General features: G+C 42.5%; 1 protein-coding gene across 1 annotated transcript in view; it reads left to right on the top strand.

Annotated features, from left to right (window-relative positions):
* The window catches only part of Spag17 (sperm associated antigen 17), a 213,136-nt gene that overhangs the window by 116,891 nt on the left and 83,979 nt on the right, over positions 1–12,266 (top strand). The window contains exons 14-17 of the mRNA XM_035451312.1: positions 1,361–1,588; positions 1,681–1,884; positions 8,290–8,351; positions 9,020–9,133. Of these exons, the coding sequence (XP_035307203.1) occupies positions 1,361–1,588; positions 1,681–1,884; positions 8,290–8,351; positions 9,020–9,133 (608 nt within the window). The remainder of the gene's footprint in view (positions 1–1,360; positions 1,589–1,680; positions 1,885–8,289; positions 8,352–9,019; positions 9,134–12,266) is intronic.

Genomic DNA, 12,266 nt, shown 5'->3' with positions numbered 1-12,266 from the left:
GAAGTTATAAATCAATATTTCTAATGAATATAAATACTAAACCCATCAAGAAAATACTTGCAAACCAAGTTCAACAACACATCAGAAGACTTGTGGGAATGCACACACACACACACACACACACACACACACAAACACACACACACACACACACCCCTCTGGAACTTGGTACTTGTCAGCACACAAGCCTCTTGTCACATGTCCCTTGACTCTTTCTCATTTTAGCTCTATTACCTAAAAGATTTTTTTCTCAGTTTCCTGTATACAACAAGAGCACAGCCTTTTCCCTCTCACTTCTGGTGTCCTAATTGGCTCACTTTATCATCCCTGCTGTCACATACTTGTGTCTGTTTTCGACTACTCCCATGGTATTCTATGACAACTATGAGCCCATTGCTTTTACTCACCAACTTTCACTGTCGTTACTAACACCTAATGGGTGTCATGTCTCTGGTTTTGGTTTCTGAGATAAATTCCAGGCTGGCCTAGAATTGTGATAATCCTCCTGTCTCAGGCTCTTAAGTGCTGGGATTATAGGTGTGCACTACCATGCCCAGATCAAAAAGTATTCATTCAGTAAGTCTTTTGCCTCTTTCTTGTGTCTCTTCTGGATCCCTGTGTTCTTTTCCCTCGCTGTCCGACTCCTCTCTGTTGGGGGGGGGGGGTGGTGGTGGTGAGGGTGATCTGTCAGTCACTAATCTGGAACAATCTATCTGATTGTTGTTCTATTGCAATCTTGTTGAATCTCGGTCAGTCTCTACCTCTCAAACCTCCATCTTGAACTTCGAAAGTTGAAGAACCACATCATGTTCTTTGACTCCTAGGCACCTGTGGCAAAGTTAAAATGTCACTGACAGCTTAGTGACTGTATGATGGACACAGCTGAACAGGAACAACTGAACTCTGACAAACTTTGAAGTGCAAATACGGAAAGTAGCAGTACTTGTAGGTGTTTTTTTTTTTTTCTGAGCCTGAATGAACAGGAAAACCTTCCAAATATCATAGACACAAATAACAAATTTCAAAAGCAATTTGTGCCAACAAAAATCTTAAATATATGTTATTTAAACAACTACAGGACTATGGAAAGTTCATGCTGGTGAATACGGGTACCAAACACTGATCAATCCATGAAGTTGTTAGGAGTATCCCACAGATCTGTTGCATCCTAACTGTGATTTTCTTAGTACTTGGGCCCTTTGATATTTGCTGAAGATTTACAAAACCTGTATTTTATTTAAAGTCAGGCCAGCACCCATTGCGGCACGAATCACCGGCGCCCCTCGGCCGCCCCTGTGTCAGCCCTGTATCAAGGACTAATAAGAGCCTTCCTCAAGGCAAGGGGCCTGCTCTCTTACAGAAGTGCTGAGCTGGAATGAAGTGGAACGGGCCTTCAAGGTGTTTACTTTCGAGAGCCTGAAGCTCTCTGAGGTGGACGAGGCAGGACAGCTCAAGCCCGCCGAGGTGGTCAGTCAGGCAGACGCTGAGAATATCAACATTCCGTGGGACAACCCCGCCAGGTTCGCTAAGCATATACGGCAGCAATGCATGCACAGGGCAAACATTCAGAAAGCCAAACCAGTGGCAGGTACGCTGTATGGGGAGGGGGGGCCAAGGGGGTTGTGGAGGAGGGCAGCCATCCCGGTACTGTATCTAACAGACGCTCTCTACCCTTGCTAGATATTGGAAACAAAGACAGAATACTATTTATAAACCAGAATTTGTCAAGGTCTGAGGCAGAGGAATACCCAGATCCCAATGAGCCTGATGTTAACAGTGTGAGACCTTCTACTTCTGACACCAGGAGACCCTTGGATGCTGGGAACAGAGAGCTGTCAGAAAAGGAGACCAGTGGGTCCATGTGGCCCCAATCAGAGTCCTTGGGTAAGTAAAAGGGTATGTAGACTCTGTTATGCTTAGACACAAAAAGAGAGAGTAGTTCAAAAGGCATCATTTCAAGGTAAATGCTCCTTTACTTCATCTGAAGAAAGCGATTCAATGTCTAAGTTAATTGTTTAAGTAAATGTACTGGGTGTGGTTAATCAATCCCTTCCTCTTCCACTCTGTTTTTCCAAGGCATCCTCTTAGTTGTTCTTTTCCGATAGAAAGCTCAATACAGTGAACATAATTAAAATTTCACCACTAGTGCTGCATGACTGCATGGTAAAATTGCTTGTAGTGACCTAACAAAATGCCAAGTATAGAGCTTGGCATGAAACCAGTACTCGATGAATGTACCTTCCTATTTCATCTCAGGACATTATCCTCAGGTACAGCCACCCTGTACAGGGTGGCCGTAGGAGTGCAGAGCACACTGGATTAAATTTACATGTGCCTTACACACAGCTGTCCCATCAGGTGCCTACCTGAAACACAGCGCCCTGCATATCATTCTCAGCAGTTCCCTGCTCGATGCCGAATGAAGTGTGGTCTGCTTCACGCACTTCTAGCACCACACCCCTTATCCTAAAAAATCTCTTTGCACCTTGTCCTTTTCCCCCCATGGTGTGTACTGTGGCCAAGAGATGTCATAATGGAGCTACACTTGCTTTATGCCCTGCTATTACGTCTTTCTACTTTCTGTAATCATTCATACGACAAGTGAAGCCTCCACGACACCATAGCATCTTGGGGGTAGTATTATATTTATTTATGAAATATTAACTTTACTCTGGGATGTGCAACCAAATGTAGCAAATTTTCCCAGGACTAACGTTACACAGAACATAATCTCATAATGCAGTGACACAGGACGTGAATTTCCAAAAGGAGGTACCGCATGACTGAAAACTAAGAAATACACTTACATGTCACATCTAGGTGAAAGAAAACGTTTCCGTAGGAATTAGGAGCTGTTTCAAACTAAGTAATAATAAAAACCCTGAGCATAAGAGTGTATATAATGCAGCTAAAGAAGATGATGCCACCACACTGACAGCTTTGAATTAGCACATTCCAGAAAGAGCCTGAACATTAACTAATTAAACTTCAGCCCCAAGTTACTTAGTTATGTGAGCCACACCATTAAGAAACCACCAAAGTGGCTGCTCCACAATGGGGGTGAGGGCTTATTATGAATAAGAGTCAGACAGACAGGCAGGCAGACGGATGGACGGACGGACGGAAGGAAGGACAGAAGGAGGGAGGGAGGTAGGGAAGTGAAGAGAAAGAAAGACAAATAGGGTGAGGGGGAGAATATCCAGAGGCATCTGGAAAATCCAGAGCAAAGAGAAAAAGAAGCAGACTAGACATAGCCTGGGCTAGGGAAGCAGAGCATAGGGAATCATATAGGTTCTAAGATGATGGGTAGCTGGAGAGAATAAAGCCCTGAGCTGGATACAGCCTGGGGAGTAGAGGAGTTGGTGAGAAGGTGTGGGGGCTTTGAAATATGTAACTGGTACTTGTGACTGCCTACTGAAGGAGCGTGGAGGCCATCATGGGCTTTGATATGAACCTCAGACACATGCCAATGGAGAGCCACATGTCCTTCTGCAAGAGATCAGGGAAATGACTCCATTGGCACACAGACTGATGCCTGCTTCCCGAGTTCCTAAGGAATGCTGGCTCTTACCAAACTACCAGAAATCCTTTTACAGTCCAGGTTGAGCACATTCCTGGATATGTGTGCTTCCTAATGAACAAAATGGGTCCAAATGAAGTAGCAGAGGAAGAGCATAGCACTGAAGTAAATCAGTGGTATAGAAAAACATAAAAAAAAAGGAAAAACAAAACCACAAAAGCTTGGCTATTTGAAAAATGCAAGTTAAATCACCCAGTGTTCTTTGAGACTAGCCACAAAGGAAGAAGACAAGGCACAATTAACCATATCAAGAGTAATATCGTCTCAGAAATAAAAACACTGTCAGGGATGAAGAAAAGACTTCGCTCAGATTCTATAGAGATTAAAAAGATACAGAGAGCTGAGCCTGCAGGAGAAGCCTGGAACCACAGCTACTAGAGTCGGGAGTGGGAAGATCACAGATCCAGGGACCATCTGGGCTACAGACTGAGTTTAAGGCGAGTGTGGGTTTCTCAGGAGACCCTGTCCCAGTATTAAAAATGAAAAGATTCCAGGGGATGAAGTCAGCTGTAGAGCTCTTGTTTGGCATTCACAAGACCCCAGGTTCAATCCCCACCACCACAAAACCAGAAAGAGGAGATAAACAATTTTATTCTATTAAATTTGAGAAAGAAGTAGGCAAATTACTGTCTATTGAGCAGACACCAAATGATAATAGTATCTCCCAACAAAATTACATTGTAAGAGAATCAGAAGGAAATCCATAACTATAAAAAACAGTATGATTTATTGATTAACATTAGTGGAAAAAACAGATCAGTTTATGGAGGTATAAAAGGCATTTAAACTTCCCTGGTAACCAATGAAAAAATTCTTAGCAAACGGAGAATAGTAGGACAATTCCTCAACTTTATAAAAGTTGTTTTTAGGACAATAACTTTGTATACTACAATGAAAATGTGAGCCCTTTTCCTCCAAGATTGGAAGGTTGTGTTTCAGGAGCCCTGTTTTCTGTCCTAGAAAACTCATCTACAGAAGCAAGTAAAATAAAAGAAAGGCTTGAAAAGAAAAAAAAAAAGTATCACTATTTGTAACTATATGTGGAAACCCAAACAATTCCCTGACTCACACAAAGTGGAATCTGAGAGTTTACCAAAGGAGGCCGTGGTGTTAAAGATGTGCCCAAGAAGCAGGCCCTGGGACTTTTCTTTATAATTGTTTGTTTAGGAGCCCTGGGCTCTTTTCTGCATGTGTGGCAGTTCATAATAGTAAAAGGTGTGTTGAAGGTAAGCGTAAGCTCCCCGCAAACCACAGGAGTTAAACTGGTGTTAACTATGGTCATCTTGATATCTTCCATATCTGGATGGGGGGGGGAAGGAAAGACCAGAAATGAGTAGAATTTTGAAAGGCAGCCTGCTAGGTGTCAGTAGGGTAAGTATGTGGGGAGGAGAAGGCAGATATGCTGTGATGACTTAGGATCGCTCTGCTGTATACCAAGCATGGTGCCATGGTGTGGATCTTCTGTGTATTACTGCTTTATAGAAACCTGAACAGAGAGATCCAAATAGATTGTTCAACCATGTAGACACAGGAACAGGACAGCAGTGGCCTCTACCTCACCTTAGAATAAGGCTTCCTAGGCCCTAGAAATTCCTCATGATGCTACCTAGTAGCTTGGCCATATTCAGAATGTCTGTGCATGTGGGTCTTATCCTTACCCTACTTTTGTTGCCTTGTATTTCTTCCTTCCCAACAGTAGATTTCCTCTATGTCTTAAATGTGCCTACCTAGTAGTCTAGCTCACAACACAGGAAGAGGGGACACACAGAGGTGTGGGGGACTAAAATAAGTTAACCCAAATTGTTAGGGCATCATACACCCTGGATGCACACATATGATAGAAGTCACCTTGTGTTAACATAGAACCAGAATCAACTTGGAAAGATGGAAGACAGGGTATTTGCTTCGCTCTGTTTTGTTTCTCTGAAGGTAGCTGGTGTACAGCTTCCTTTCCTCAGGCAACTTTTGCCACCTGGTGGTCAAACCACTCTTATGCTGCTATAGTGCCTGGTGGAGAGTGGGTGACTCAGGCTCCCAAGATTCAGGCTGAAATGCTGTTGCATGTTCTGGGACCCCAGAAATTTTGAGGGCAGGTCCCCAGCCCTAGGGGCTCCTCCTTAGTGAATGAAGACCTACACTCAAGAGCCACTGGATCTGAACAGAGGCAGCTGGCCTTGTATCTCCGTGAGTTTTATAAGAGGAAACTTGTCTGAGCTTCCACCTTCCCCCTAACCCTACTTCATTCTTCAAAAGCAGCCACTCTAATTCCATTTACACAAAGCAGAAATCATCCTTGTGTTTCTCCGAACAACCGTTTTGGCATTACATGCATTGATATGCCTGTTTCTGGACATGAAGGGCTGGACAGTTGTGCTATCCCTAACAAAACCCTGGGTTTCCATCTGAGACTGTTTTGAACTTGACAGGGCCCATTGGATATTTATGAAAAACCTGAGAGTTGATAACCATGAGGCTGTAGGTTTAGATGTGCCCTTTATGCTTGTTGGGTGTTTTTTTAATAAAGCAACTGCTTTGCAGAGGGATCTTGTTATCTCTAAAGTAAAACAGATTAGGAGAGCTGTTTTTCAAAGGGAAGGGAAAACGTCCATTTCCAGATGTGTCAAGAACTACTGAATCACACTGTCAAAGGATTATGTGGCTGAAATCAGGAATCAGACAAAGAGGAATAATGGCCTTTATTCTACTGCTAAATAAAGAGTTCATCTTCATATTAGAATGCTCTGTTCTTTGGCAAAATTGTTGTTACACTAGTTTTGAACATACTTTCTAAAGAGTTAGTTTTGTTCCTGGATCTTGAGGCACAGGAGGGAATATCAAATCTCCTGGAAATCTGGCAGGTCACAGGATAGAAGGATTTTTATTCTACAGATTTCATATCAATTGCTTCAAAGACACGGGGGATATCATGATCTATTTAGAATTATAGTTGGTCTGAGTTTTGTCTTCAGTGGATATGTTTGTACAAATGCTGAACTGAATTGGCTTTCGCATCTCCCTCCAAATCAAAATGAAACATTCATTCTGTCACCTGCAGCAACATGGCACAAGAGGGAATTAGGGCCAAAGTTACAAGTAACTGTGCCCCTGAGAGAGAAGAGCATTAGCCTGTCCTTGGTAGGCATCGCTACCCACCCCACCCTCACCCCCAGAATCCCATGTATGGATCTCTTTGCAGCAGAATGAAAAGGTAAATCTCATGTTCACACTCAGGTTAGCCTTTTATATAGATTTCCTTCTACATCTCTATTTTCTTTTTGACTCTGCCATCATTTCAATATAGTTCAATATGTGCTATAGATTCACCCCATTCAATCAGAAGAAAAACCCATCGCTGAATCCCCATCAGGTGCTGGATGCACAAGGTATGAAGAGAGCACATTCTTGTTCTTCAGCAACTGAGAGTCGGAGCAGAGGGGCAGACCATGAACAAACAGGACCCCTCACCAATAAATAAACAGGACCCCTTTAAATAAATAAATGATTTAAAAAGAAGCATAGTGAGAGGCAGAGACTCTCTGGAAGGTGTCCAGAGAGTGAAACAGGCGAATAGCTTAAAGTGTGGCAGATGGGGGTGGGGAGTTAAGATTGCCCACACAAACAGCAAGCTGACCAGTCCATCTGAAGTGGGTAGAACAAGGAGGGACTAGGGAACATGTGTTGGGAGAGTGAGGCTGCAGAAATTTATACACAGCTTTGTGGCATGTGATTTGCAATTATTCTCAAGGTGGAAAGAAGTCAACTTGGCTCAGCCATTCAGCAACACTAAAGTATGTCCTACAACACTTAACCTCCTCAAGCATACTCCATTCGTTTCATCAAATGTGGGGGAAATTACAGTAGGGACTTCATCAGCCTTCTCTGTTATGTCTCATTTATCCTGGTGCACTTCATGATGTGAAAATTACACATCTGTAATTAGCACGGATCTGTCCCTTTCTCATCCATTCAGATGGCCACTGCTTCCTAGCCAACAATGATATCACAGCCCTTATCATCACATAAGTTTACTCTTGTGAATGGGAGAGCTAATGTGCTTCACTCATGTTGGTCCACAGCATAGTGCATTGGAGTCCAAGTACCCACTCATTTATCCATTTAACTTATGTCTGTTAAACTCCACGTGTCAGTGTGCACATGCTCATTAAATAATAAGTTAATGATGGATGGATGGAAGAACTCAACAGAATGGTAGGATGCTGTCACTCTCTAATAGGTGAATTCATTGCTAGTTCTCCCATCCATGCACCCCTGCCCTTGCCCCAGTCTGTCACCTACCAGGCAAGGCTCACAAAAATCTGCAAAGGCTTTGTGATGGTCACCAGAATAAGGTGAATGAAAGCAGTGAGCCAATGATTTAGTTTAGCCAGTAAATACTTACAATTTGTGGAGGCAACAGTTCATTGCATTAAGTGAACGCTATTCAACCTGAAAGAAGAATAGCTGGTATGATTTAGTGAGCATCAGATAAGAAGCCGGGTTCTTTTCAAAGACTATAGGATAAATTCTAAGTAGGCATTGACTTAGAATTATTGACACAAACACCTCTTCGGAGGCACGAAACATGCCTCTCAGGAATTACCTTTTCAGCACAGAGACATAGATCATATGAGCAACAAAAAGACCCAGCACTGACCAAAGGCAAGAACAAAGCCCAAACACAACTGGATGTTGGTGTCTTTGATTTACAGAGCAGACTATGGACAGTGAGATCAAAGATGAAGCAGCCACAAAGGATGATTCTCCTGAAAAGGTATGGAATTATTTTCCTAAAAGTGTAGATGACAAGCAAGATGATCTGAGAAAAATCCCTGACCAAACTGAGATGAGAGAGAGAGAGAAAGAGAGAGAGGGAGAGAGAGAGAGAGAGAGAGAGAGAGAGAGAGAGAGAGGAGATAGGAGAGAGGAGAGAGGAGAGGGACTTAAAAGGAAAATGCTGCTGATGCCAGCATTTTAGACATCCATACTCCCTCCAACTGGAGTGAAAGGGGTTAATTTTACTGGCCTCACTAACTTAAGTAGAACTTCCCGCTCCCTGCCCCTCTCTAGACAGTGTGGCTTGGCAACCTCACAAACACCTGCTGACCATACAGCCCGTATAGAACTAACGCTGTCTTGAAGTGAGCTCAGAAAACCTGCCTATAATTGCTAACAGGACTCTGAAGAGTATAACCTAACAATAAAAATATTTAGGTTATGTTGCACATTTGAAAAAAAGAGAAAGAGAGAGAGTCAAAGGCGTACTTCTTTCTGGCAGCGGCCCTCCTAAAATGTTGCCATATGGATCTATACATATGCAGATTCCCACAATTAAATGGGGCGCATGGGGGTGAGTCCACAGAGTCTAATAGGGCTCCATTTGGACGTGTACAAATTAGAGCTGAAATTGTGTTCCAGTGGATTTTTTTTTCTTTTTTTAAGAAACCCAAGAAGATAGTGGTGGAAGCTAATCTCGAGGACATAAAGAAAACTCAACAGCGAAGTTTAACCGACTGGAGCTTTACTGAACATTTTCAGCCGAAAGTCCTGCTTCAGGTATTTATGGGCTGTGATTCTCCAGGAGACGTGCGCGCGGATAGGTCTGGAGAGCCAGGTTGTAACTGTGAACAGTTCACTTCTGGGTCACTCTCTCAGATCGAGCTCAACTCAGTATTCCCATTGACTTGGGCTATAAAATGAGTTGGTTCCCACACTGAGTCATGCACTCCCAGGAAACCCCCCAAACGGTTGAAAGGATACTTTCAAAGGGACGGTTTCCATAAAGACTGCTGTGAGTGTTTTCTAGAGAGAAACTGGGCTTCACCATTTTCCCCCTGTGGTGTCTTTCCATTCTATTTAAACATTATGTTTCATGGTGTTTTCTGTTTGAATGAGCAAGTCAATGGTAGCCTTGATGGCCAACAGTTACCGCGCTAAGTACTGTGTGTGAGGCCACAGCTGTTGTGTAAGTGTATTCCTCAACTTAAGCCTATGACATGGAAACTGTTAAATCGTAGAAACTGAGGCACCTTGACCAAGGGTCTGTTGCTAATTGAGAAACAGGAAGAAAACAACCAAGAAAGAAAATTTGTCCCCCCCATCCCAAAACATGATTTTATCTGCTATGAAAAAAATAGAAGTCCAAAAATGAACACATACTGGCTTCAGATTTTATAAAACCTATACTCTGTATGATTTGTCTTTCTAATTTGAATCTCATTTTGACAAGATTTATATCCCACATATCTTTAAAGCCAGAAGAATCTACAGAGCCATGTTATGAAAAGAATAGCAATTTCCCAACTGCATCAATGGTAAAGAAAAATGGCCCACCACCAAAAAGAGAGTAATTCAACAGCAAAGAGGACAGTCACATGGCACTCTGCATGTAGCTACACAGGGCCAAACATGCCGGGGTTCAAAGACTTGGCATGAAATGATATATATCATTCATAATTTTTATACCTACTACATGGTGAAATTATAACATTTTCAGGTATCGAGTGAAACAAATATGTAATTCCCATTGACTTTACCTACCTCAACTTTTAAAATGGAGCAACTATAAAATTTAGAATTACATATGTGACCCACATTTGTGATTTAGACATTTACATGATTTCAGTTTTCTCCCGAATGTGCTTCTCCTTCGCTAGTGGCTAGGGTCCTCTGTTCTTGAACTCCTTGGCTCACCTTCTAGGGATTGCCACCCTCTTCTCTGCTGCAGTAGGGGACAGACAGTAGCCTGGTAAAAGGTTGCTACCTTGTACAAGGGTACAAGGTACCTGTAAGGACTCAAAAACTGTCAGTTTTAATTCACCACCATGCTCACCTTCTATTGAAACATCCTTATAAGCATCAGATGGCTTTGATTCTCACTCTGGTCCATTCCCTATAATTCAAATATTTCATTCAAATATTTTGACTAGATCCACTTGATTAGAACTCAGAGTGATCTTAATCCAATTGCAGATGAAAGTTTTGTCCATGGGGTTCATTTTTATGTTCCTGGAACAGTGCCTGGCACTCTCTCTCTCTCTCTCTCTCTCTCTCTCTCTCTCTCTCTCTCTCTCTCTCTTTCTGGTTGTTTTTGCTGTTGTGGTTCTGGTGATCAATCCCTAGGCCCTTGCTTATGTTAGGCAAACACTCCATCTAGAGTTACAGCACCATCCTCCATCCTGGTATTTACTTTTCATGAACTATATGAGAACAACAACAACAACAACAACAACAATAATAATAATGAATAAAAGGCAAACACCAGTTCATAAAAGGAAAGGTAATGTGAACACTTTCCAAATGCTCAGAGTCAGTCACAGTTCTGGTAATCTTACCCAGCCATCAGAGCAAGGATGGATGTGTGTTCACTATAAGCAAACATTTATTTCCTGGGTTTATTGTCTCAGAGGAATTTGCCTTTCAAGAACAGTAGGTAAGAAATGGGTAGTGCCTCAGAAAACAGAAGTAAACGTCTACATGGTACTCCATCAAGGCACTCCTATGGGGGACTAGACTGGGGAATAAGTGTGTTATTCTGCGTCTATTACCAGTATCGAAATAAAAGCAAAATTGAGATACCCCTTTCCTGGCATGCTAGCAGTTCCTTGAGATTATCTGCATGGCAGAGCACACAAAGCTGCCTCCATAGATTGAAATTGAGAATACATGTAAGCAAAAGCCTGCTATTGGCCACTTCTTTTCCTACGGGCAGTTTCTTATGGTTGAATGACATTGAGAAGACAGGACAAAGCACCTATACCTTGGTGCCCTCTGCTGGTGGCTGCCATTGCAGTGCAGGCTGAAGGTGTTATATTTTAAAACAAGGCAGAGGTGGAGTGCAAATAGTAATAGCACCATGAAGAAGAGAGAAATCAGATCTGGAAGATATCTGGCTTGAACTCTGACATCAGAACCTACAGACCCTGTTCTTGGCAAGTCACTTATTGTTCTGGCAAATGAGACCTGATATTTAGAAACAGGAAAAAAATGTTAGCTATTACCTTAGTCTCAGACTGCTATAACAAATCACTTCAGGCTAGGTAGCTTAAATAATACAAGTGTGTCATCTCAGAACTTAACAAAAAGGAGAACAAATTCCAGGTGCTAGTGTGGTTGGTTCCTGATGAGAGCTTGCTTTCTGGCTTGCACGTGATGCTCCCCTGTTGAATTATACATGGGAGAGAGAGAGAGAGAGAGAGAGAGAGAGAGAGAGAGAGAGAGAGAGAGGAGAAAAAGCAAGCTCCAATGTCCCAGATGATAAGGACACAAATCCTATCATGGGAACCCCACCCTCATAACATTCCCAAAGACCTCCAAATATTATCACACTAGGGGTTGGAGTGTCGATTGTGGACTTGGAGCAGGTCAGGAACAGTCTAGAGCATGATGCCCACTTTGTCTGCAATATTTAATGATGCTAAAAATGAATTTATCTATATGGAGGTAAAGAAAACTATTAGATAAAGAACTGGCTGATTATCAGGATTGTGGTGGTGGTGGTGGTGGTAACATGTTTCAGTCCCAGCACTCAGGAGACAGGGGGAAGATGGATCTCTGAGTTCAAGCCCAGCCTTGTCTACAGAGTGAGTTCCAGGACAGCCAGGGCTATACAGAGAAACCCTGTCTCAAAAAAAAAAAAAAAAAAAAAAAGGAGTGGGTGAGGCTAGCTGATTACCGTCTACTAACACTT

The sequence above is a fragment of the Cricetulus griseus genome (assembly GCF_003668045.3).
Source record: "Cricetulus griseus strain 17A/GY chromosome 1 unlocalized genomic scaffold, alternate assembly CriGri-PICRH-1.0 chr1_0, whole genome shotgun sequence".
Lineage (NCBI taxonomy): Eukaryota > Metazoa > Chordata > Mammalia > Rodentia > Cricetidae > Cricetulus > Cricetulus griseus.
Note: the sequence above shows the minus strand (reverse complement) of the source record. Positions and strands in the feature narration are given on the sequence as shown.